Consider the following 22,910-nt stretch of genomic DNA (forward strand, 5'->3'; position numbering starts at 1 on the left):
CCTGGTTGAGCACAGAGGCTATCAAGGACAGATCGAGAGGCCTCGTCATGTGATGGATTCTGCTTCTTTCTTGCACTAAATGAATCAAAAGTTTAAGTAAGAGTGTTACTTCTGACAATTTAAGAGTTGTGGGCCGAAAAATTGTTTGCAGGCGTATTTTTTAAGAAGCCAAGGAAACAGAAAAGAAAGACTTAAAGGGCCATCAGAGTGATTTAGTGTCCACTTGCATAAAGTTGGATGACTCACAAGAGACAGATTTAAAAAAAAAAAAAAAGATCAGAATCGAAGCAGCAGATGCTGACATATCCTGACTTTTACTTCTTTGTCTCCAGAAACACTGGATCCTACTTTTCCCATAATTCAATTCATTAGCATCTTTCATTCAACCCTTCCTGTGTGTTAAACGCTCTCATCTTTTCAGCTCAATTCCCACGGTTAATAACGCAGGTTTTGTGTCGGATATTTCATGTCTCAAGCCAAACTCAAGCCTGAGCCTGTTGATATCACTGTGACAGCATCAGGATCATTTTCTCAGACTGAATTCACGGGCTGGGTCGGACTCTCCATGACAAGTAAACATTGGAGTGCTCCCTTCATTTAAGCGCAATAACTATTTATAATTTCTCATTAGTTCACCTGAAAAACAAGACACAAAAGGTACAGGCCAACAAAAGCACAGAGAAGTATGAAAGTAGCTCAGTTTTATCCAGGTCAGTCCTCTCTTCAGCTGCGGTGCTGTTAGCATACAGGCCGCTTTTTCATGCCTTTCAATTAAAACAGTCACTGTAATAGAGGAAGCTGTGCTTTATGAGCAGCACCTCTCCTTATGAAGCACGCACTCTTGGAAAGATGAGGAGTCATTTTAATACCAAAGTGCTGTAATGAAGCTGTTGGTGGAGAGCACTTAGTGCAGGTGAAAGCAGCGGGGTCACATCTGCGGCCTGTTTCAGTGAGGGCTGAAAATGTACAAAAGTGAAAAGAGTTTTCTTTAAACAAGTGCGCATATCTTGAAGAGAAGCAGACCCCGCCAGTGTGAGGATAATCTGGCGTAACTCCCCGGATCAGATCGGGTCAGATCGCACAACACTGACATTTCTTTCATTTGTTTTGGATAATTCTCGCAGTGTACAGGAAGTGTTATTTCTTTCTCAACCGCCGCAGAACACTCCTAACTCTTCCATTTCATTTCCACCCCTGCCTCAATTACTTTATCAACACTTAACCCTCACATTAATTGCTTTCACAAAACACCCCAGACTACACACCAGCTGTGTAGCAGAGTAATTTGATTCTGCTTAATTTGGGAAGGTGTTGGTATCTTCTGCCTTTCCGACTTTAATTTGGGAAAAGAAAAAAAAAAAAATCACAACAACAATACATGTATTTTCTCTCTTCACTCTCCTCTTTAGGGTCTTAATGAGGAATTAGAGCCAATAGCATTATTCATTAAATGGAGCTTGCCAGCTATTTATCACTGTAACAATATTAGCATATTTGTTTAAATTTTCAACACTTTTTTTAGCATTCGTAACCAGGTTTAGCATTTTTAATAATCTGGCATCGAATGCATCGTACCAAATTGAATGCTGAAAAAGAACCAGTGGCAAGCCCCAGAAACATATAAAAATCCTTCACAAACACACACATGCACACACACTGCTCTAATTACTGCCTCCCCCGCTCCCTCTCTCTTATTCCTCACCTCCTGAGATGCAGGTGTAAAATATCACATTTTTCCAGCATTTCTCCCTGAGGTGGCACTGGCTTGGACTCACACTACGTAAATTTCCCCTTTCATATTCCCTCACACATTTTTTTCTACAAACAAGTTCCCCCTCCCCTCCCCTCCCTCCCGCTCTTTGATGTGCTTGCCACATCTGCACAGGTTTGTTAGCTTGTTACCAGGTGAAGAATGAGGATACAATTAAGGCTGAATGAAGTGGGACTTGGGTAGGATGTCAGTTATGTTTCGCAGCGGAAAGAAAAGTCTCCGATGCTCTAGAAAACTGTTGAGCTTGAAGAGTCGACGCCGCGGTGGAAAGATCAGAGGGCTGTTAATAAACACTTAAGTTATATTGTGAGGATACCTGTCTCTGGTGGACTGTTGTGTATCCAGCGGCCCCAGGTGGTTTCTGTGCTGGTGTGTGTCTGTGTGAACAAGAGAAAGAGGAAGACAGGGGAAGGTGGGGCTGGTGTATATATATACTCTGATTAATCCAGTGCCATGAAACACAGCCAACTTCACCACTTCCTTTAGATCTGACTTATTGTATATGTGGTTATCACTGTTTTGTCTTGTCTTGTGTTTGCACATATTTTGTCTTTGCATCTTACGTTGACGACCTCGTTTTGAACAGTCAAGTTAAATGTAGCACCACTGGCTCCAAAGAAATGATATTCCATCCCTACTGTGTACTTGTACATTGGTGGGTTGTCAATAAAGTTGACTTGAGTCCTGAGCATAGACTGTATACAAAAATGGTCTGAAAAGTGAAGCCAATGTAGAAATGACCATCAGGGGGCGACTCCTCAGGTTGTAAAAAGAAGATTGTATTGACGTCTGTGGGAAAATGTCTCTACTTCTCACTTGATTTATTACCTCAGTGAACGTTTTCCTGATGAGTTTATGGTCTCAATCACTAGTTTCAAGTCTTCTTCAATACAACATGATGTTCATTATTTAAATGATGGTCCCATTTAGAGAAAAATAGACGATAAAGCAGGGTATGCATTGGGGCGGGGCTACCATGTGATTGACAGACTTTACCACACACAGCGACCTGCCTGACAATCAGGAGAGGGTACAGAGTAGGTCAGCTCCACCCCTCACTCCTCCTCAGCTCCACCTTCTCGTCCAAATATGGTTTGTTTTGGTTTCAAAAAACCAGGATGGCAATGGCCAAAGTGCAAACTCAAGGCTTTAAAACGGCCGCTCACAAACCAATAGGTGACGTCATGACGGGCTGTCACGTGGTCCTGAGTTATCAGAGAGAGTGAAAGTGAGGCACTGTGGACCTTAAGGTGACTCCAAAAACATTATTGTCCTGCAAAAGGAAGCTCAAGCATGCTCAGTGTGAGAGTGTATTAGTTAATCAGCTGGTTCTACAAACTCCTAACTCGTACAAACACTTTAAAAAAATCTTCATCGTTAAACATTTTGAGCAATATGCTCTTTTATTTATTTCTGACATTGAGCTTAGCCCAGTTTATCACCAACACTTCTAAATCTCACCGATTAATACAGAACTGTGAAAATGACAAGTTGTAGTTTTAGCAGAGTTACATGGCTGAACTATTTCTTGGTGAACAACACCCAGGCTCCAAATATCAATATCACTTCTTGAACATCTTGCTGTGACAGTGAGGTTGCCAGGTTTTACATTGTACAAGCAAAATCCACTGAGGCTCCGTCCACATGAGGGATGTCACGATACCAGAATTTTGGTAGTCAGTACCAAGACCATGAAATTCAACGATTCTTCAAACCAAATTCGATACATCAAAAAACAGAAAACAACAGAGGCTGCTGCCCACAGCGTGCTAACACATGTTCACACACCTCCATATAGTCAGTGTGCAAGCAGTAGTTTAAACGGACTAACGCGGTGACAGACCCACTGTGGAAGACCTGAAGATCCACTGGCCTTGTCTGAAGAGTTGTGCTGTGAGAGCAGTTATAGCATTAAAATGCAGAGTTTAACTCCACAACAGCTGCAAAGACAACAAGGTCATTAACAGTTGTAATTTGTTGTCCATCTTGTATTCACTGCTGGTAGTTAAAGCTGATAAGACCCAATCAGGGAGCGACCATCAGTGTTTACGTCATTGTTTCCAAAGGTCTCAGTTTTGCCCATCCTGCACTAAACTAAACTAAACTAAACTAAACTAAACTAAACTAAACTAAACTAAACTAAACTAAACTAAACTAAACTAAACTAAAACAGGCCAGCGATGTTCCTGGAAGTCTCCAATTGAAAACTCTTGTGTGGACGCCAGGTGTAGACTTAGCAAAAGAGACAAACCGCAACCTCCAAGGCTGTGAAATGAAGCCAACACTGAAGTGCCAAAAACTGCAGTTCCTCAAATGACCACTTGAGTCTGGCTCTTAAAGTGAGTCAATTCCTATAGACTCTCATGTCCAACTTTTTGTTGGGTATTTTTACAACCTGGGGCAAAAAATGGTTTTGGTCTCTATAGCTAATTTTCTCCTACATGACAACTGTTCAGGGTAAATTTTCTATAACTCACCCGTTCAAATTTTGTTAAGGCTTAAAGTCCTGAATCATTGAGGGTGTGGCCGCTAAGAGTTACTTACCATGTATGTATCAAAGCCTCAGCTCTGCACACGCCCCATTTGAGCCGACTCTGAGCTTCAAAACCGCTCTTCAGAAACCTTCGGGAGACATCACGGAGGGTGCGTCTTTATGTTACTCTGTCATTCAGGTGTAAAGCATTAACTACTGATGCAAATATTAGGGGTAAAATCATAACCTTTTTATCCAGCAGCAGTTTACATCTTTAAAACCTACAATAACTGAGTTTTTGGCAGTGGATACATATTATCACCTTTTTAGTTCTTATGGTGAACATGTTAGCAAACACTTACCTATTCATACATCCAGGAGATATGGAGCAACATTAGCACTGAGCAGCTTGAGTCATGTTTCTGACCACTGTGTGAATGTTAGGCTAATATCTCCTTTTAGCTGTTTTTGGTCTCCACCAAGGGATATATGTGGCTTTTTAGTCGCTACATGGTCCACTATGTTCACCAGCGTTAGCTAGTTGTTACCTTTGCCTGTCTGCTATGGGCATGTATCTCACACAGGGTTTATCAAAGCTTTTTTTGCTTCACCTGGAAAATGTGATGAGAGTGGTGAGAGTGAACCAAAACAGTAAAGTTGGCAGCCAGAAAAAAAAAAACAATAGACGCTGTGAAGCCCAACAGGGTTGAGGGGAATTGCAGAGTCAGAGGATAATTCTCTGTGGGTTCATCATTAAGACTGACCCCTTTAACATTACACCTCGTCATTTGACCTTTTGTTATTGTAAAGGCTTTTTATTATAGCCACTATTATTTTAAGGATGTCTATTGTGGCATTCAAATACATTTGACAATGTAACAACAAATATAAAAAAAGAGGATCTTTCCCCTAAGGTTTGTGGTGGAAACAATATGTGATCAAATCACTGAGTAACATAGAGATAGCTGAGGTTACAAATTGGCCTACTTCATACTCAAAGACATGAGATTTTCATCTATCTCCTCAGCTCAGATGCAGTAAGACAGCAAAGAGTTGAATTTCAGAAATAACTGAAATTCTCTTTGAACCTGGGCCATATTTTGCCGTGTTACTGGGTGTAAATGATTGATAGGGACAACAATTTTTACAACAGCAGGCTACCTGGCAACCATTAAACAGCTGCTGCAATGTAATCAAACAGGGCATTTGTCCACGTCAAAGTACGTCCACTGAAAGTGCTTATTTTTGTCATTTACGGGTTCAGATTGTTATTATAAGAGTCTGACAACATTATGGATAGGATTATTACAGAGATCGACCTTTTTTGTAAAAGATTCTTTTTGTTTAATCAGAAACAGTCATTGTTTCGCTCTGTTCAAAGCCACCAGACTCCTTTGACAAAAACAGTAATTTTACCCTGCAGAACACAGGAGTTTCTGGTCTGCCGCAGCCTCCATCGGTTAGTTTGTTTGTGTTACTTTCAGTGTCAGCAGCCATATTCAGATCCTTCACTTAAGTAAAAGTGCCACACAATAACACAAACAAACTAACTGATCAAAGCAACAGCAGACCAGCAACCACCATGTTTTTTGAGGGAAAGTTACTGTTTGTTAATGGAGTCTGGTGCCTTTGAACAGAGTGATATAACTGGTATAATCTTTTACAAAAAAGGCCTGTCTCTGTAGGAATCCTATCCATAATGTTGTCAGATTTATAACAACAATCTGAGCCTGTCAGTGGCAAAAATAAGCATTTTTAGTGGTAGTACTTTGACGAAGACAAACGCCCTGTTTGATTACATCGCAGCAGCTGCGTAGATGTTGCCAGGTATCCTGTTCTTCCTCAGTAGTGTAACAACTGCAAAGGTTTTTTTGTTCCTATCAATGATTTACTCCCAGAAACATGGGAAAATTAGGTTGAAAAATCCCAGACATCAATACATCACACAAACACACCTACACACATAATATGGGCATTGAAACTGTGGCATTGACCAAGAACAAGCTTTTCATCTGTTGTTCAACCAAGGCTGTAAAATTCTTTCATCCTCTTTCACTTTGTGATTGTTTGCAGTCATAAAATCATCATCTCTATCAGTAATATCTGACAACCCACGGTCAACGTCCCAGACATCAAATGATTTCTAGAGCTTTTTAAGTGTTAATTACACGAGGCTCTGCAACTCTTTTAGCCGTGGGCAGGGCATATGGAGTGGGCATATGCTGCATATACACTGTATATACATATAGAAAAACACACATATATATAATTGATACCATGCTCCATAAAAACTGACAGAGAGCGGGGAAAAGGGGCCAGAGCTGTAGGGAGCTACATCAAACAATCAGCCTCAAACAAACGATGCCCGATTCTGAGGGTCGGGGTCAAAGATGAGGATAGAGAGATGCTGCATTCATTTACTGACTCGTGTTCTTATCCTTCTGTTTACTCCAGCATAAATAAATGACTAAAACCTGTCACAGTGAGGTAACTAGAACTTCCAGTGTGCCCTGTCCTGTGTTACTCTGTGATTAGCCTCAGAGTAAAATATATCTTTCAGCTGTACCAGGCAGTTTAAGAGCTTATCAGAGAGCCCAGGGAGCTTGACAAGGGCACCATTTAGTGGGACAAATGGTTTCAAATGGTTTTCCTCCAGTGTTTCCCCACATATTAATGGTGACAGGCCAGAGGTTGGATGCTGAGGCTGAATGCCACGGGTAGTGTTTTCTTAGTCACTTGGATGACTTGAATTCTAACTTTTGTTTAAATGAGCGAATGCCTCATGCGGGCCCCGTGCTAAATTTATTGTGAGCAAGAGCGGCTGTGCTCAACAAAACCAATGTTAATCTTATGTTAATCAGTCCGACTGCAAGACCTTTTGCCACAGACATTGAGTGAAATCACACACGGAGATGCCCTTCCTGTGTTACAGTAGAAGAGAAAGGGAAAGGACTCGAACTGTAACCTCTCATTCTGAAGGATATGAATAGCCTGTGTCTCCAGCCGCAGCTCGGTTAGCCCAAGACTGGGACTTATTATAGTGCTGTGTGTTTATGCATGTGTCTGCGCATGTATTTGTTCAAGTGCAATCCTGTGTCACCATGTGCATGTGTGCATTTATGTGCATATGTAAATGCTTAAGTAACCTAATGTCTGTTTGAATTCCCGAAAAAACTGTGTACCTCACACGCTGGTTTAAATAGTGTAACTTTACATCTTGTTGCTGGCTACGAGCAATGTTTGCTCCTCTTTTGGGTTGTTTGTTTCTGCTAAAGGTATGTTCAAAGATCAGGACGTAGAGTTCTGGAAAATAGGATTATTTCCTCTCTTCTTCTCCATCCAAAAACTAAACTTAAGTCTCCTGGTTCCATTGTGAGTAAAACTTCCATGCCCTCAAGTTATTTTCATTAACCTAAGCAATTTTTAACCCTCATCTAACAGGTTTAGTTGACTTCCAAAGCAGACATTCAAATTTAGCCTGGCAAAAGCTAATTCGTACCAGTTTGGACTGAAAAGTAACAGCCATGGGCTAGCTAACCAGGCAGAACTGCCATCCCAGATCCAGATCCTCAGTCTGTGCTTCCCTCCCATCCATGTTGTCTGGCCTGGCTGCCTCAATTGACAGCAGAACTGCAATGGATGCTCATTCAGAGCCCAAGTCTCTGCTGGCGCGTCCCGCAGCATACAAATGAAGCGCGCTGAATAGAAACAAACAAACAGAATAAATACTTTAGCTGCATCTATCAATGAATGCGATATAGGGGCCTGTAGCGCGGCCAAGAGCCTGTGTTTGTCTGCATGCGGGCAGACGTATGGCCTCTGCATGTGCGAGTCTGTGCCGAACGTGTGCATGTGTAGTATGTGACTGTGCGTATGTGAATGATTTGTGCTGAATCAGTGCGCGCTGACAGAAAAGTGACCATGCAGGTGAAATAGCAGGGACAGGAAATGCCATTGTGTTGGAGTATTGTGTGGCGCGGGCACGGCAGTGAAACACATTGCTCCCCCATTCAAGTGGTGGTGACTGGCAGGGCCGGGCCTCAGGCCTGCGCAGCATATGGTCTCAGGCACAGGCAGCACACACCATCAACTCTGTGTGTGTGTGTGTGTGTGTAGAATATAAAGATGAAAAATGCTGTTTCTCCAGTGGTGATCAGGTGGTGGGACTTGATAAAAAGCAGGTCAAAATAGAATTAAAAAACAGCAATATTAGGAAAATTCTGATGTTAAAAATCAGCTTTGCAGCCAGATTTCTGGAGTGTTTTTAAATTTCGTGAACCTAAAACCAGTGTCAACTAATGAATAAATGACTGTTGTGTTACATTTCAGGCAACCGAAACCTTTCTGTTGAACGAAGAACCCTCCAGAGGTCCTGGGATGCCTGAATGCTTTGTAGTATCAGATTCATACAGGGTATGCATCTATTATTATTATTATTATTATTATTATTATTTACTAATATTAATATTATTATTATTATTTCATGTGTTGGTACTAAATGTGTTATTTGAGTCATTACTCATTACTCTGACTGACAGTCTGTTTTCATGCTCTTGGTAATTGCACCACAATCATAATGTCATTCACAGCTCCCTCTACTCAGCTGCAAACCATTACAATCATTATTTCCACAGGCACATTTAAGAAAAGAAAAGAAAAAAAAAGAGGGGAGGGGGGGTTTGCAACTTCACCGAAGCGCCCTCGTCTCATGGGGGTGAAAATTATGACGATAATGCGCAGCGTGCTCAGTTGTATAAAATCTAAAGTTAAAGAAAGTGAGCAGCTTTTCTGAAAGAGAGAGAGAGAGATGTGATATAAAATGGTAATAAAAACAGAGAGCTGGGGAGGGTGAGGTGAGGTGGGGGGGCTCTGTGGATGACTGAAAATGTGATTGTTAATGAGGTGGGAGCCAGTTTTCTAGGCTACAGTCTTTGTTTCCCAGAGTTAAGACTTACGCCAAGTCTCACAGAGAATCTGGGTTGCTACAGTGTATCGTGTGTCTCGGGGTACAGAAATGAACCATTATGGCTGTAATTGAGTAGCGCGGCTGGTGGAGGAGAGTTTCGGAGAGAGGGGGAGGAGCGTTGGTGGAGCTGTATTGGATTCCAGGGGCAGCGAGTTCAAGAACATCCACAGGAGGGTGTCCACCTCCAACTTCTCTCCAGGAGGTCTGCTGTTGGGGGCTCAGTGTTGTATGAAGTGCATCAAGGCTGCCTTATTTCTCTGTCTTTAATTCTTTGTGTGTGTGTGTGTGTGTGTGTGTGTGTGTGTGTGTGTGTGTGTGCTTGTCTAACATGTCAGTGCTCTTCTAAGAACTCCTGAGGATGACGGTGCAATCACTTTCAAAAACGAGTATGAATTCAACACCCTGTTTTGGAAGAGTTTGCCGAGCTGTAGTTTAGATGTTGAAGCCCAAACTGTTTTGACCCTTGACCCCTTTAAATGAAGAGATTTCTACTCGCAGCCCATTGTCACAGATTCCGACCTCGTAGTGTGTTTCAGTCATGAGCAGTTTCCCATCTCAGATTGTTTTGCTGGAAGGATTTTAGAGGCCTGAAGAGATTGAAGACTCCAGAGAAAAAAGTCAGGTAGGAAGAGACAGAATCTCTTTGATTATCACTGTAAAACATAAAAAGTCAATTCTGTCTAAAATTAAACACTAAAACCTACAGTTAAACCAGGCTGATATTGGTCTATTGTGGATATATAGATATGGGTGTATATAACACCTGATAAGTAAGAGGAAATTACAGTTCCAAATATGCCAAACCAGGGTTGAGCTCGTGTAGAAACAGAGCCATCATTACATAGTTTGTCAGAGAGTTGTTGACGTTTACACTGTAAAATGTTCAGAATGATTCTTGGTCACAATAACTTTTAAAAAAAGCAAATGTAGAAGATTTGTATGAAGATTGTTGTTGATGTTTAAAAAAAAATGAAAACTGGCTGCTACATCATTATTATATTTCATATCACCAAACATCAGGATCAGTGTCTGGCTCAGTGTCTTGACATAAGACAGAAGAAGATGACTTGCAGAAAATACTAGAATAAAAAACAAAATAAAATTTGATTTCTGTTGGAAAGGAGCAGAAATATTCTCACAGCTGGCAGATTTTCTGTCTCTGTGTCAGCGACAGACGGAGCCGGAGGTAGAGACATTTTCAGGTTGTCTGTCCCATTCTGGTGAAAACGATACCTCTCTGAGGAAATCTCTTCAAGTTCAGCACAAGGGTTCAGTCGGACTCAAGGATGAACTGTTGAGAAAGGTCAAAGGTCAAGGTCACTGTAACCTCACAAAACACATTTTGCCCATAATTTATTCATAAGACAATTATGGCACAATTTACCACAAATGTCCAACAGGATAAAACAGTGAAGTGATTTTGATGACATTTTATATCCTGAGGGTCAAAGGTCAACCACACTGTGACAGCATAATGTCAGCATAATGTTGTTCAACACTGTAACTTAGGAACAGAAGAGGAGACTGTGGCCATATTTCATGGTCAGATACTGAACTAGTGACACTGACCTTTGACACTGTGGTGATTGTGTAGATCCTCTCTGTCCACGTTTCAGAAGTCGGAGCTTCTTTTGAAGAAAGATGCATATCTGAAGCTTTGCCTACTGTCATGGCTTCAACTTTGTGCTCTACCAGAGTCAGAATCAGCTTTATTGGCCAAGCATGTGAACATATACAAGGAATTGGACTCTTTTTTTCTATACAGCAGACATAGAGCAGGACAAGAACAACAAGGCTTAACAAAGTCGAGTCACATCAGTTTTATTTATGTATCCCTAACTTCCTTCAAAGTCCTCGCTGCACGTGAGTCTGGACAGACATGGATTTAAACTGTAGTTTGACTGGCTGGAGGTGGTAATTCTGGTTTCACTTGTTTATTGGATCATAAGAGCTCAGGTTACCTTCCAAAAATGACTTGATAAGAGGTAGATTTTTACAGGGAGCTTATGACCCCCTCTCATTTATCAAACTGCATGTAAACTGTGAGCGGCTCGAGCTGACATCTGCTCTGCCAAACAGCACAACCACACTTTTCTGCTTATCTCCCCCGCGCTGTGTCTCATCTCCTTTAACACTAAACAGACAGCCAGGTGTTGTACTATCACCGGTTGTGGTGTGATACCGTAGGCAAATTTGAGGTTACTCTCCTCGAACAACCTGTTTCGCAGACCTGAGGACAGGGATAAACTGACTTCTGATCATTTAACCAGTGAGAAGCCACTGTTTCTTTTTCTTTTTTTTTTTTTATGTAACTGCACAACTCCTTCACTGATGGGTGAAGTCATCGCGGCGGCGCTGGCCACTCTGGAGCAGTGGCAAATATGTATATTCGAAGCGTGTGAAAAAGCAGAGCCGCAGCAGACCCACCAGCCATAGCATATGGCTCTACCATGTGTTACTTAATGAGAGATTTACTCACACAGACCACTAAATGTGTGGCTCATTTAAGGAGCCACGGCAGAGGAGTGGTTTCGTGTGTTGCATGCAAGTCGACTCTATAAAGGAGGGAGGTTTTGATCCCCGGCTAACCGCTCTCTGTAACCTTTTGCACTTGCGCTGCTTTTTAATGACTCTGCTGCAAGAGCGAGCTGAAAGCAACGACTATCCCTCAAATGCATCAGCGCAGTGGTGATGATCTCAGCACACCTGCCTAAACGGAAACCAATAGGTGTGTGTACCAAGGCGTGTCTGTGTATGCGTGTGTGTGTGTTTCATATTAGGCCTGTGTCATATTCACAGAGAGGAATGCTGGTGTTTTAACCTTGTGTGTTGGCGAGGACAGGAGGTTAGACTTTTTGTGGTGCACATACACTCCTGACCGCACGCTCTCTCCCTCTCCGCCCGCGTCTCTGGCTCACGTATCTGGCCTCGTGCAGTAATTGGCCACACAGAGCCCAGATCTCTTTGTTTCGCCTGCAGAGGCTTTGCGGTGGAAATGCACAAGCAGTAGGCCTCATAAATCTGCAGGACTCCAATGTCGGGGCCCAAAATTTCAGCTCTGCTCCTTTACAATGACTTCACTCCCACCCAAATTCCCACTGTATCACACTGAGGACCTGCTCCAAGAAACTTCATTTTATGACTTTTGTGTGATATGTTTATCACTCACTACTGTTTATGTGTGTGTGTGTGTGTGTGTGTGTGTGTGAAAGACAGAGAGAAAGAGAGAGAGAGAGAGAGCATTTCTGTTTCCTCACACACCCCAATTTAGTACAATTTAGTATTTTGATGCTGCTCAGAGGCTGTGATTATACGTCTGTCTTCACTGTTTGCTGGTCTCCTACTTCACAGTGAATGCTGCAGTAACTGTTTGGCTTGGACTCACTTCACTGGGTTTGAAACTACAGTTGTGGGCTCCAGACTGGGTCAAATATGGTTCAGTAAATAAATAGACTTGACTTTACAGCCATGATGAGATGATGCATTCATTCAAACTCCTGCAAATGCATTGAAGTGCAGACTTTTTCGTTTTGAGTGCGTGAGAGCTGAAATCCTGACTGTAACTGGATAGTTTTAAACAGATAAAGTTTTCCTCCTGGCTTGTCCTTTATTTGCATTATGAATAAAGTTTTTTTGTCAGTCAGATTAGAGACTTTTCAAAGCTCTTAACATAAGCTACAAAAATATACATGTGAAGCTTAGTCCTGTCTCCTTGCAGCTGTTACAGCACTCTGAACTACCCTGATGATGCGTTTACGTGTTTCCCTGTACCTAAAAAACATTTACCACGCATTCATCTGTCCCCTGGTGATTATTTACATCTTCAGATCACGGTATGGACGGGTCAGTAAACGCAACTGAAGCTTAACATTACCATGTAAAAGATGCAGGGAGGCGCGGACACAGCCTCTACAGGCTCTGCGCAGCGGAGCAGAGAAGCCGAAGATTTCACCAAAAAAAAAAAAGAAAAGAAAAGAAAAGAAAAAAGATTTGTCTCAATGTAAAAGTCGAAAGTGCTGCTAATAACACTTTGATGAATCTGCAGGAAAATAAAAAATAAAAAAAAGGCGCCAGGCGGAAGAATTCGTTAGAAAAAGAGGAGAGCGATAAAAGTCCTTCAGAGAGGAGAGGGGAGGGAGACAAAGTTTTTTCCCTGAAAGTTTGTGCAAGCTTTCACTTTCTAGGCGGGGTTACTGTAAGCTGCAGCAGCATGGAGTGAGAGAAACAGGACGGCGAGCGATTGCAATGCAGCACTATACCGAGCTTCCATCCAACTTAAATAAGCTCTCCAACTCTCCTTTCTAAAAATAACCATGTACTCCCCGTACTGCTTGACACAGGTAAATTATCTTCTCTTATTTCATTGTTTGGGTTTAGCCTATAGCGGGGACGCCGGGTTTTTTTTATTGCGCTGCCTCTTGTCTCTTATTTTCCATGTGTTTCATTGTTGTAGCGCAGCGTCTTTCTGCTCTCTGTGCCTCGGTGTGAAACTTCACCTCCGCGCCCCGACGCTCGGCCCGTCTCCGAGCGCCTTTCTGCCGCACCGAACTTTCCGGTGCGTTTCCACCGCACATGGTTTTTTGGAGAGAAAATGGCGCTTCTCCCGAAATGTATTTCATATAAAAAAAAAAAAAAAAAAAAAGGAGGGGAGCCTGCGGGAGGAGGAGAAAGCGGAGCGCAGGGACAGACGAGAGTGTGGACTGGAGTTTAGCCTTACTGCTGTTAAGATTTTTTCCAAGTGTCGAGGCTCGCAGGAGTTGTTGGCCGGTGAGAGGAGAGCAGGGCGCACACCGCCGCCTTTAGAGCTGAGCCCGGGAGAGAGAGAGTGTGTGTGTGCGTCTGTGTGTGTGTGTGTGTGTGTGTGTGTGTGTGCGTGTGTTTATGAAGTGTGAAGAACAGTACAGACATTCTGCATGCATCTTCTTTGCGGCGGTGTCTTTGCGGGGCTCTGCTGCACCAGATCACAGTTATTCTCCAGGTTGAATTTTTTTTTTTGCACTTAAATGCAACACGTGAGCGCGTGCACGTGAGCGCAGGTTCCACTGCGAGCACGCGGGCTGCGTGGATTTTAGATGTCTGTGTCGGTGTGGCTGTGTCCCCGGCCACACTCAGCCTCTTCCCCCCCTGAGCAGAGGGCAGACAGCAGAGCGCAGGTCCTCCCCATGTCCCAGCTCAATCATATTAACTTTACAAAATAAAAGTCATTGGATTTTTTTTTTCTCTGACTAACGTAAAATTGCTTCCTTCAACACCTTGCTGCAGGTAGTTCTTCACCTTAGTTTAAAGACTCTTTACTTCAATTTTAAACCCTTGTCGTGGCTTTTATCTGCTCTTCATATTAAAAAAAACACACACAGGACTGCCACTTCTTAGACTTCATTGCTCGTCTTATTTCTCACAGTCTCTTTGCTTTGCTGCTGCTGACTCTGTTCAGACCTCCTGGTGCAGTATTTTACTGTTAGCAGACCCTGTTGTGGACATTTCTGACACTAAGAGAACACGGCCGTGAGCTGTCATAAATGTTGCTGTAAATGTTTATTTCGGCTCATTTTGAATTTCTCTTTATGGCCATGTTTTTACTGTCTGTGCTTTATCCATAATTAGTCATATTTCACTTGCATTTAACCTCCGTGTTTATCATGACATATTTGCCCAAAAGTACAACTTTCAGCACAGCGAGAGAGAGCGAACAGGAGGGATACACTCTGCTTGCAGAACCTTTTCATGGAGCTCTTTGCAGCATGGGTGCATGCAGCTGTATGCAGCTGTATGCATTGCACCACAGCTGTACAAAAGTGTTCCTTTCAGACTGCAAAACTCAACATGCTCAACTGCCTCCTCCCTCCACTATTAATCTAAATTTTATCTGAAACTGTCATTTGTTTTCTCACCAGCTTGTGTTTCCCAAAGCAAAGTCAAGCCTTTAGTTTTAAAAGTTTTGCTTCGGCGAAGCCTCTTTTCTCCAGCTCTATGAGACTTTGAAGGTGTTTCCTTCATTTAAAACAAGCGGTGGCCATGACCTGCCCATGTTATACAGCTGCTGGAAGTCTTACTCTTATAAAGCAGACTTGTTTATCCCTCATTGGCTTGGTCTGACAGTGGACTGCCAGGGTCCCGTTTGATGTGTAATTCATTCCTGATTTTTACAGTGGTTTTATTAAAAGTTTTCCTCCCATCATACGCCTCTGACAACTCTGCTACCAGAGGCTGAGAGGATGTTCCTCGCTCTTCTCATGGGCACCAGTCATGTCTGGTTTCCATTTAAAAACACTGGCAGTTAGAACATAACGTCGGCCTCTCGTTGACACCAGAGAGGGAAAGGAGATTTTTACTATTTTCCCTTAATTCTTCATTTTATTGAAGAAACTATTATGGGCTACTTAGTGTGTTGACGTAAGACTGTGGAGGGTGAAAGTGACTTAGAAATGGAAAGAAAACCAAAACAGACTGGTAAATTATGACCACAGGCATCACGCATATTGTATAGATCAGAATATGCTCTGTGTATAAGAGCCTCACACAGGCCTCAGATATTTTTTCTAAATTCCAAACAGGCCTGTAGAAATGATGACTTTATCTGTAATTGATAAAAAATAATAAATAAATAAAAAAATCTTATACAGCAGATGATCCCTAAAGGAAAAGAGATTTTATTTAGCTACATAAATTTCCCTTAATTAAACCTAATTGGTAACAGAAGCTCATACAGTGCAGTGTAGTGCACATGTTGCACATCACAGTAACTTGCAGTAAGTCAGTATCGTCTGCAGCTCTGGGTGATCTCACAGCCTACTGTATTTTATTATTTATCCATTTTAAAAATGTTTTATCCAAGTGTGTGTGTGTGTGTGTGTGTGTGTGTGTGTGTGTGTGTGTGTGTGTTGTGCAGAGAAGTAACAACTTTCCTTTCCGTGCAAACAGCCCCTCTCTCTCCACACACACACACGCGCACACACACACACACACACACTGAGCATTCCCCTGCAGCTCGTCTGCAGACGGAAAGGCACATTTTGTTTATTTAATTGCTGTTAATAATTTAAAAATCGAGCTTGGACCTCGGATATGGCAACAACTGTAAACAATCGAATGAATTATTAACTGTGATAAAAGACAGACTGAAAGAGGGAGAAATATATAAATATATATTTGTCTATATATATTTATATGTGTGTGTATTATTAGTTTACCAGGGGGAGTGGTCGACATTTCCACTGTAACGTCTCATATTCTTTAATTTCCCATTCATTTGTAAATAGCCTATAACGCAAATATTGTCAGATTGTGTCTGACATGATTTTACTGTGACTTTATTTCTCCGTTGTGTTGCTGTCTGCAGACCTGAGCTGTGTGTTCTATGCAGCCCACAAATGACGCAGCACAAATCTGCACTTTAAAAAAAAAAAAAACTTTTTTTTTTTTTTTTTTTTTTTGTTTTTGTTTCATTGCATTTAAAAAAATATGTGTGTTGAGTACTTCTTGCAGCTCGTAATGTTGTCATCTCAGACTGTTTTCACTGGTGCGACATGTTAACTTATTCCTTCCCTCTGCCCCCCTCTGCCCGCCTGGACGCTGACCCCTGCTCTCCTCGCCTCTTAACACCCTCTCAACACTAAAGTATTACCCTACTCACCTTCTAAACAATGCCTTAGTGGTAAGTCCTATTTAGTCCCTATTTCTTCAGCATTAGGTGTATGTGTTTTCTATATTTTCCATCTTGAGAGAATGTTTTCTGTGGTGACTCCTGCAGGGCCGCTCACGCTGACCTGCAGCTGGAATTATTCTAGGGTCGTGCAGGGAGGAGGGAAACCTTCCTTTATTTTGCACACACACACACACACACACACACACACACACATGCAAACACACACTCTATGAAAAGTTGCATTTTTCTCTGTGTGTGTTTTTGTAGCCTCTTATTGGCAATATTATCAACCCAGACGACACTTTTTTCTTTCGCTGCAGCAGCACAAGTAGAGCAAAACCCTGGCTGCAGCTGCGACCACTGTTTCTCACACACATGTGTTTTAATGTGCGCTCAGGAAAATATCAGATCGTACTGTCGACATAGGGATAGGCTGCTAAATATGACCTGTTAGCTGTACTTCACAGTGATCGACCACAGCAGCTTTATTAGGGCTCATATTTACATTTCCCGCGTTGAAGAAAAAGGTGGGAGGGGGTGAGGGTCTGCATTCAGGACGGTTTCATATCTTAAATGAATGTGAGGTGGGTCGCTCGCACTGCGCAGCTTTTCCCACGCAGCTGAGAGCTCCCTGTTTGTTTTGGTGTGGGCTAATTATTATCGGACAGATGATGTCCCGTCGCTGTAAAGAGCTGTAGCTGTGACATGTGTGTGTTTCAGGGTCTCTTTTCTCTCATAGTCAGAGGTCGCATGAGGTCACATGACTTATTGCTGTGTCCTCCCAGCCCGAAGCGCCGCGCTCTGCTTTATCTGCGCTATATGTTGCTCCAAGAGGATGTATTATATTTTTCTTACGTCACCAGCGGCCGTTATCGCTCCCTATCACAGAGCAGTGTTTTCAATGAAAATATCAAAGCGATATTTAGAGGAGGAAAGCATGAGCTAGTTTGTTTTATGTGAAAATCTGATTAAATTAATGTAATCAATATCCGGACTTTGAAGCATTAACTTTGCATTGACACATATTTGGTGAGGTGGCCCTTACACCCCCCCCCCCCACCCTCCCCAAACCCCCACCACCCCACCCCCCATCCATCTCTCTGCTCCCTCTCTGTGTATCTTCCCAAGGCCTGGAAAATGAGTTGGAACAGCTGTTCAGAGGATTAAAATCTGATGGAACCGCAGTCTGAATAAACAGAAAACGTTGGATTTTTCAGAATTAAAGACACACACATGCATGCAATGCACGCGCACAAGCGCACACACGGACATGCAAACATGCACCCTAAAAGCTTTGGGTGCCATGTCTTCATGCCAATTAGGCCTGTGAGTGGTTATCGCTGGATTAGCCGGGATCCCAGTTTCCAGGCGACTGTGTCTCACCTTTATCCTTTAACAAAAAAAAAAAAATCTTTTCCCAGCCAGTTGCTGGTGTTTCATTTCACAAACGGGCACAACCCAAGTCATATCGCATGGAGTAAAAATGGCCTGTATTACATTTCCCAGATAGATATATTGAATTATGATATCACTGTGGGTTTTGGTTCAGTTGCACATAAGTTTAATTGACTTGATTCTATATATATACATATGTACAGCCCTCAGTGTAACTCAGTGATGCCAAACGGGAAAAAGAAGTTTAGCTCGTGTGGATATTTGTGTGGAAAAGTGACCCGGCAGCCAGTAAAGCACTCTGCCTTTGGCCACCAGACAGAAGAATGAACTCATAGTACATTTGATTGACATGTAGGGCTGATCTATTGTGCTCTCTTGTAACTGAGAGAGGAAGACAGGCAGGGAGAACCGGGTGAAATCGGAGTCTCTGATTGGCTGTGCTGTAGCGGATCTCTCCCCCCTCATCACGGGACACCAGGAGGTCATAATGTCAGACACTGTAGAGGACACCTTGTTCCTTTTATTTATTCATTTACCATGCTGCCAGTGACAGGACAGCCCACCACGAAAATCTGCACCATTTAAAGACTCTCAAGTATTTTACAAACTGCACTCGAGCTCATTTAAGGTGCATTTTTGGACGTTTGTGCCACCAAAGGCCACCATCCTAAAACCAGGAGGCCGTCCTGCTCAGACATCCCAGTGCTGCACGTGTTCTATACTTTTGCAGCCTCAAAACTGGAGGCATGCTGTGGAGTATTTGCATCCTAAGCACACGCTGTATTTCCAAGCATATAAATGAGAGGCTTATGAAGTTTTCTGTGATTAATGTCTTTTGTCAGTCATATAAATTTTCCGTGTGTATTGTCAGCTGATGACTGGGGGCCACCATGCGTCAGCAGGAGCAAATTTACGGCAATTTTTGCAAAAGAAATCCGGTGCTCTCTTTGGTGGCGGAGACAAAGACGAGATGAGCCGAGTGCATTTTGGCAGCAGGCGATATAGATTTGAGTTAAGTAGCATGTAGTTTTTATCTCGAGCTGCATGCAGAAAGAGGCAGAACAAACTGCGTCTCATTCAATATCAGCACAGCTGTCCCAGCATCCGTGGAGAATGGATTCCTACTGCTATTGCCATGGGAGGCTCCAGCCAAGAAGAATGGGAGGATATCCAGTGTGTGCGCTTGTGTTTTAAAAGGAAGGCGAAGAGTGAGAGGAGAGAGTAATATGCTGGTGTGTCTGTGTGTACATGTCTGTCTATGTGTGTGTGATGTTGTCTCCACCCGCCTCACTTTTCCTCCGCTCATGTCACCTCTGGCATGGATTAGTCTTTGGCACAACCCTGGCAGTGCCCACGGCCCCAGCGCGGTTCTGTGGTCGCCGATATGTTGTGCTGTTGCCATGGCTACTGAACACACACACAGACACACACAGACACACACACCGGTGCTCAATTACATAATTGAGCTAGAATATACAGAGGAACACAAAATACTTAGTGTACAATATGAGAGCAGAGAGAGGGGAAAAACAGGGGGAGACAGGGGGGAGATGGACTGCAGTGTGTATGAAGGGGGGTGGTCTCCGTTTGGAAACCACCAAGACAAAGTGTGTCTTTACCAGAACAAACCAGCAGCAGAAAACAGTAACGCATTGGTGAATATTTGTGAGCTTTGTCATTGCTGAGCTTCAAGCACCAGTACAGCGTGTTCTTTCCTCTTATTTTGAGTCATAAATCTAAATAACAGTGGCACCATTATTTGGGTATTTAGGGCGTTGTGACAACCAATCTGACAGGGCAATCGAGGATAAGGTGTTTGTGGTGATACACATGTGGTGCGTGTGTGTGTGTGTGTGTGAAACAATGAGGCAGAGAGAGAAATTGATAGTGTGTGTATGACAGAGGGTGTGGCACCTTGAGTTTACACAGATACACCATGAAGCACACACATATTTCTTTCTTTCTCTTCCTCCTCCTCATTCTCCTCCTGGGCTTCAGGTTGTTTTGAATAGATCTTGTATCTGTGAAAGTATCAGCAATGTGTCAAATTCCAACCTCCATTTCTGTCACGGTTGGTTTCCACTGGTGTGCGTTTTAAGGATAAAACCTTTGAACTGCAAAGTGCCGTATCATTTAGGATTGATGAGCCTGTGGCAGTAACTAAAGACCCCATCCAGACACGTTTGAACGCATATGAAATATACTCTCCTGGGGCACCCTGGTGGCTCACCTGGTGGAGTGTGTGCCATGGGTGCTGAGTGCTGGCCGCGGCAGCCTGGGTTCAGGTCCGACCTGTGGACCTTTGCTGCACGTCATCCCCTCTCGCTCCCTGACTTTCCTGTCTCTCTCTCACTGTGGCCATCAAAATAAAAGGCAAAAAATGCCCCCAAAAATTTAAAATACCATCCTTTGAATAATAATTTTTTGCCTTTTTTACCACAAAAAAAAAAAAAACCAACAAACAATAAAACATCCTGTCAGGATTTCTTAAAATCACATATTGAACCAGGTTTGGCTTCTTGACAGGCTGTAATATCACAAACTCCTGCTCATACGCACACGTTTTAGATTGAAGGTGACCACACAAAAACCTGCAGCACATGAGTGTGAAAACAGATTTTCAATGTTGCATTATTTCTGCACAATGAAGCTCAAACATCCAGTGGGGTGGGGTAACAATGCATATTTGTGAGTGGAGAGGGACTTTTAAAAAAACACGGAACAAAGGATCAGTAGAAGAAGCTCCACTGCATTATCAGATATCATCTACTACACATGAATTTAAGATCGCAAAATTGATATCAGCATCAACTACTCATTTTTACCAGAGCTGCCAGTATGAGGCCAGTAGCACAAAACTGTCGTTGTTATAAAGGATTTGATTTAACAGTCATGTTGCGAGTTGTAAAATGAAAAATGTTGTACATTTTGCAGTGTTTAGTTAGTTGTGTTTCATGTCTAGAGCTACAGAGGACAGACTGAGAAATGTTTCTTAGCGTGCTTTGTTCCTGCATTGAGTAAATCTGAACCAATGCCAGTATCAACACACGGAGCAAACGTTGACAGTAATTCATTCTCTGCTCTTTCTTTTTAATCAACAAGTTACATTTCTGTAAAGACGACTGTTTGGTACCGAATTTGCACAAAGAGGAACCTAAGGGCTCGAACTTGTGACTGTGAAAAACACGGAGCGTGCAGGGCCATTGTAGCAGTCTGTCACAGGTCAACAGGAACAGATAAAGAGTTGTTGTTGCAGATCACTGACTGCCCACTCAAGGTCACTTCAGGGTGGGCAATCTGGGCATGTTGTTTGGCCTGTCCTGCCTGTCTGTCTGACCTACATCTCACTGCACTGGCTAAATATATACAGTAGACCCCTCATTACAAAGCTTCCAGATTAATCTGGATGAAATCTGAGCACTGTTGCACTCGCTCTGTGTGCTCGACTGCAGCTTTCTCTTCAGACTTCCCCAGGCTGACTTTCCATCTCATTCAGTTTCTGAGACGTGTAGAAAAAAAAAAAAAAAAAAAAGGCAGATTCAGGCATTCACACAAACATTCACACACATGCACATTATCATCATAATGTGCATGTGTGTGAATATCGTCAATATGACTGGAGCTGTAGCAACGTTTGGTCTCCCCATTCAGAAACAAACTCCCTCTGCATTTAGAATATAGGGCGTGTCTGTTTGAATTCAAGCCCAACTATGCATGCGAGCTATATTTTGTGATGCCTCATGAATGACGCACCTGCACATACTTACTCACACGAGGCACAGGTGTGCATTCTTTCAGAAGAAAATCACTTCCTGTATGACTGCGTTACAGCAGTATGTGATACGCAACAGTGGCCCCCAGCCTTATTTATGTGCCCCCACACTCTCCAGCACCTCTTCATCAACACCTCTCATCTCGCTCCAAATGTGTTTATTTAAATTGATTTTAAGCTGTTTAACACTATTAATCATATAAAAGTAGCTATTTTGTCATCCAGTTGAACTGTCAGTGGTTTTCATTTGTACTGAGTGGCAGAAGACAGACATTTCAATCATTTTACATTTCTTTCTAGCTAACTATTTTAACCATTTAACCATAATTTAGCTGAATACTTAAACTGTTTATCCATAACTTTTAGCTAACCGTTTCAACGGCTTATCCACAACGGTTAGCTTTTTCAATCCTTACTTTTTGCATTTTAACCTTGTATCATTGTTTTTAGCTAACTGTTGTAACCATTTAACCATAACGTTTAGATTTTTCAACCATTTATCCATTACCACTAACTATTTTAACCATGTACTATAAATTTTAGCTAATCATTTCAATATTTAACTACAACTTTTAGCCCTTTCGACCATGTAACTTTTAGCTAAGTATTTTAACCATGTATCCATTACTTTTTGCGAACATTTTAATTATTATACATTACTTTTAGCTAACCATTTCCTTGATCCATTGCTTGTAGCTAGCTATCTCACCATTTGAACAATAACCTTTAGCTACTTCAACTTATCTATTTCTTCAAACTAACAATTTTAATGAGGTAACCATATCTTTTAGCTAACTATTTAATCCGTTTATCCATTACTACTACTAACTATGTAATTTGTTTAACCATTACTTTGAGGTGTTTTACCAACATCCAGTAACAGCTACT

General features: G+C 42.3%; 1 protein-coding gene across 7 annotated transcripts in view; it reads left to right on the forward strand.

The window, feature by feature from the left end:
* Positions 1-22,910, forward strand: part of nfixb (nuclear factor I/Xb) — a 175,189-nt gene that overhangs the window by 28,986 nt on the left and 123,293 nt on the right. For 3 of the 7 annotated variants that reach the window (XM_071474626.1, XM_071474613.1, XM_071474635.1), the window contains one exon: positions 8,574-8,657. In XM_071474626.1, coding sequence (XP_071330727.1) covers positions 8,574-8,657 — 84 coding nt within the window. Of the gene's footprint in view, positions 1-8,573; positions 8,658-9,637; positions 13,551-16,828; positions 16,865-22,910 lie in introns of those variants that run through there. The other 4 variants (XM_071474611.1, XM_071474612.1, XM_071474615.1 and 1 more) reach the window with 3 other exon arrangements.

This window comes from Trachinotus anak, unplaced genomic scaffold (genome assembly GCF_046630095.1).
Source record: "Trachinotus anak isolate AG129_WGS33_773 ecotype Australia unplaced genomic scaffold, CSIRO_AGI_Tana_v1 ptg000003l, whole genome shotgun sequence".
Lineage (NCBI taxonomy): Eukaryota > Metazoa > Chordata > Actinopteri > Carangiformes > Carangidae > Trachinotus > Trachinotus anak.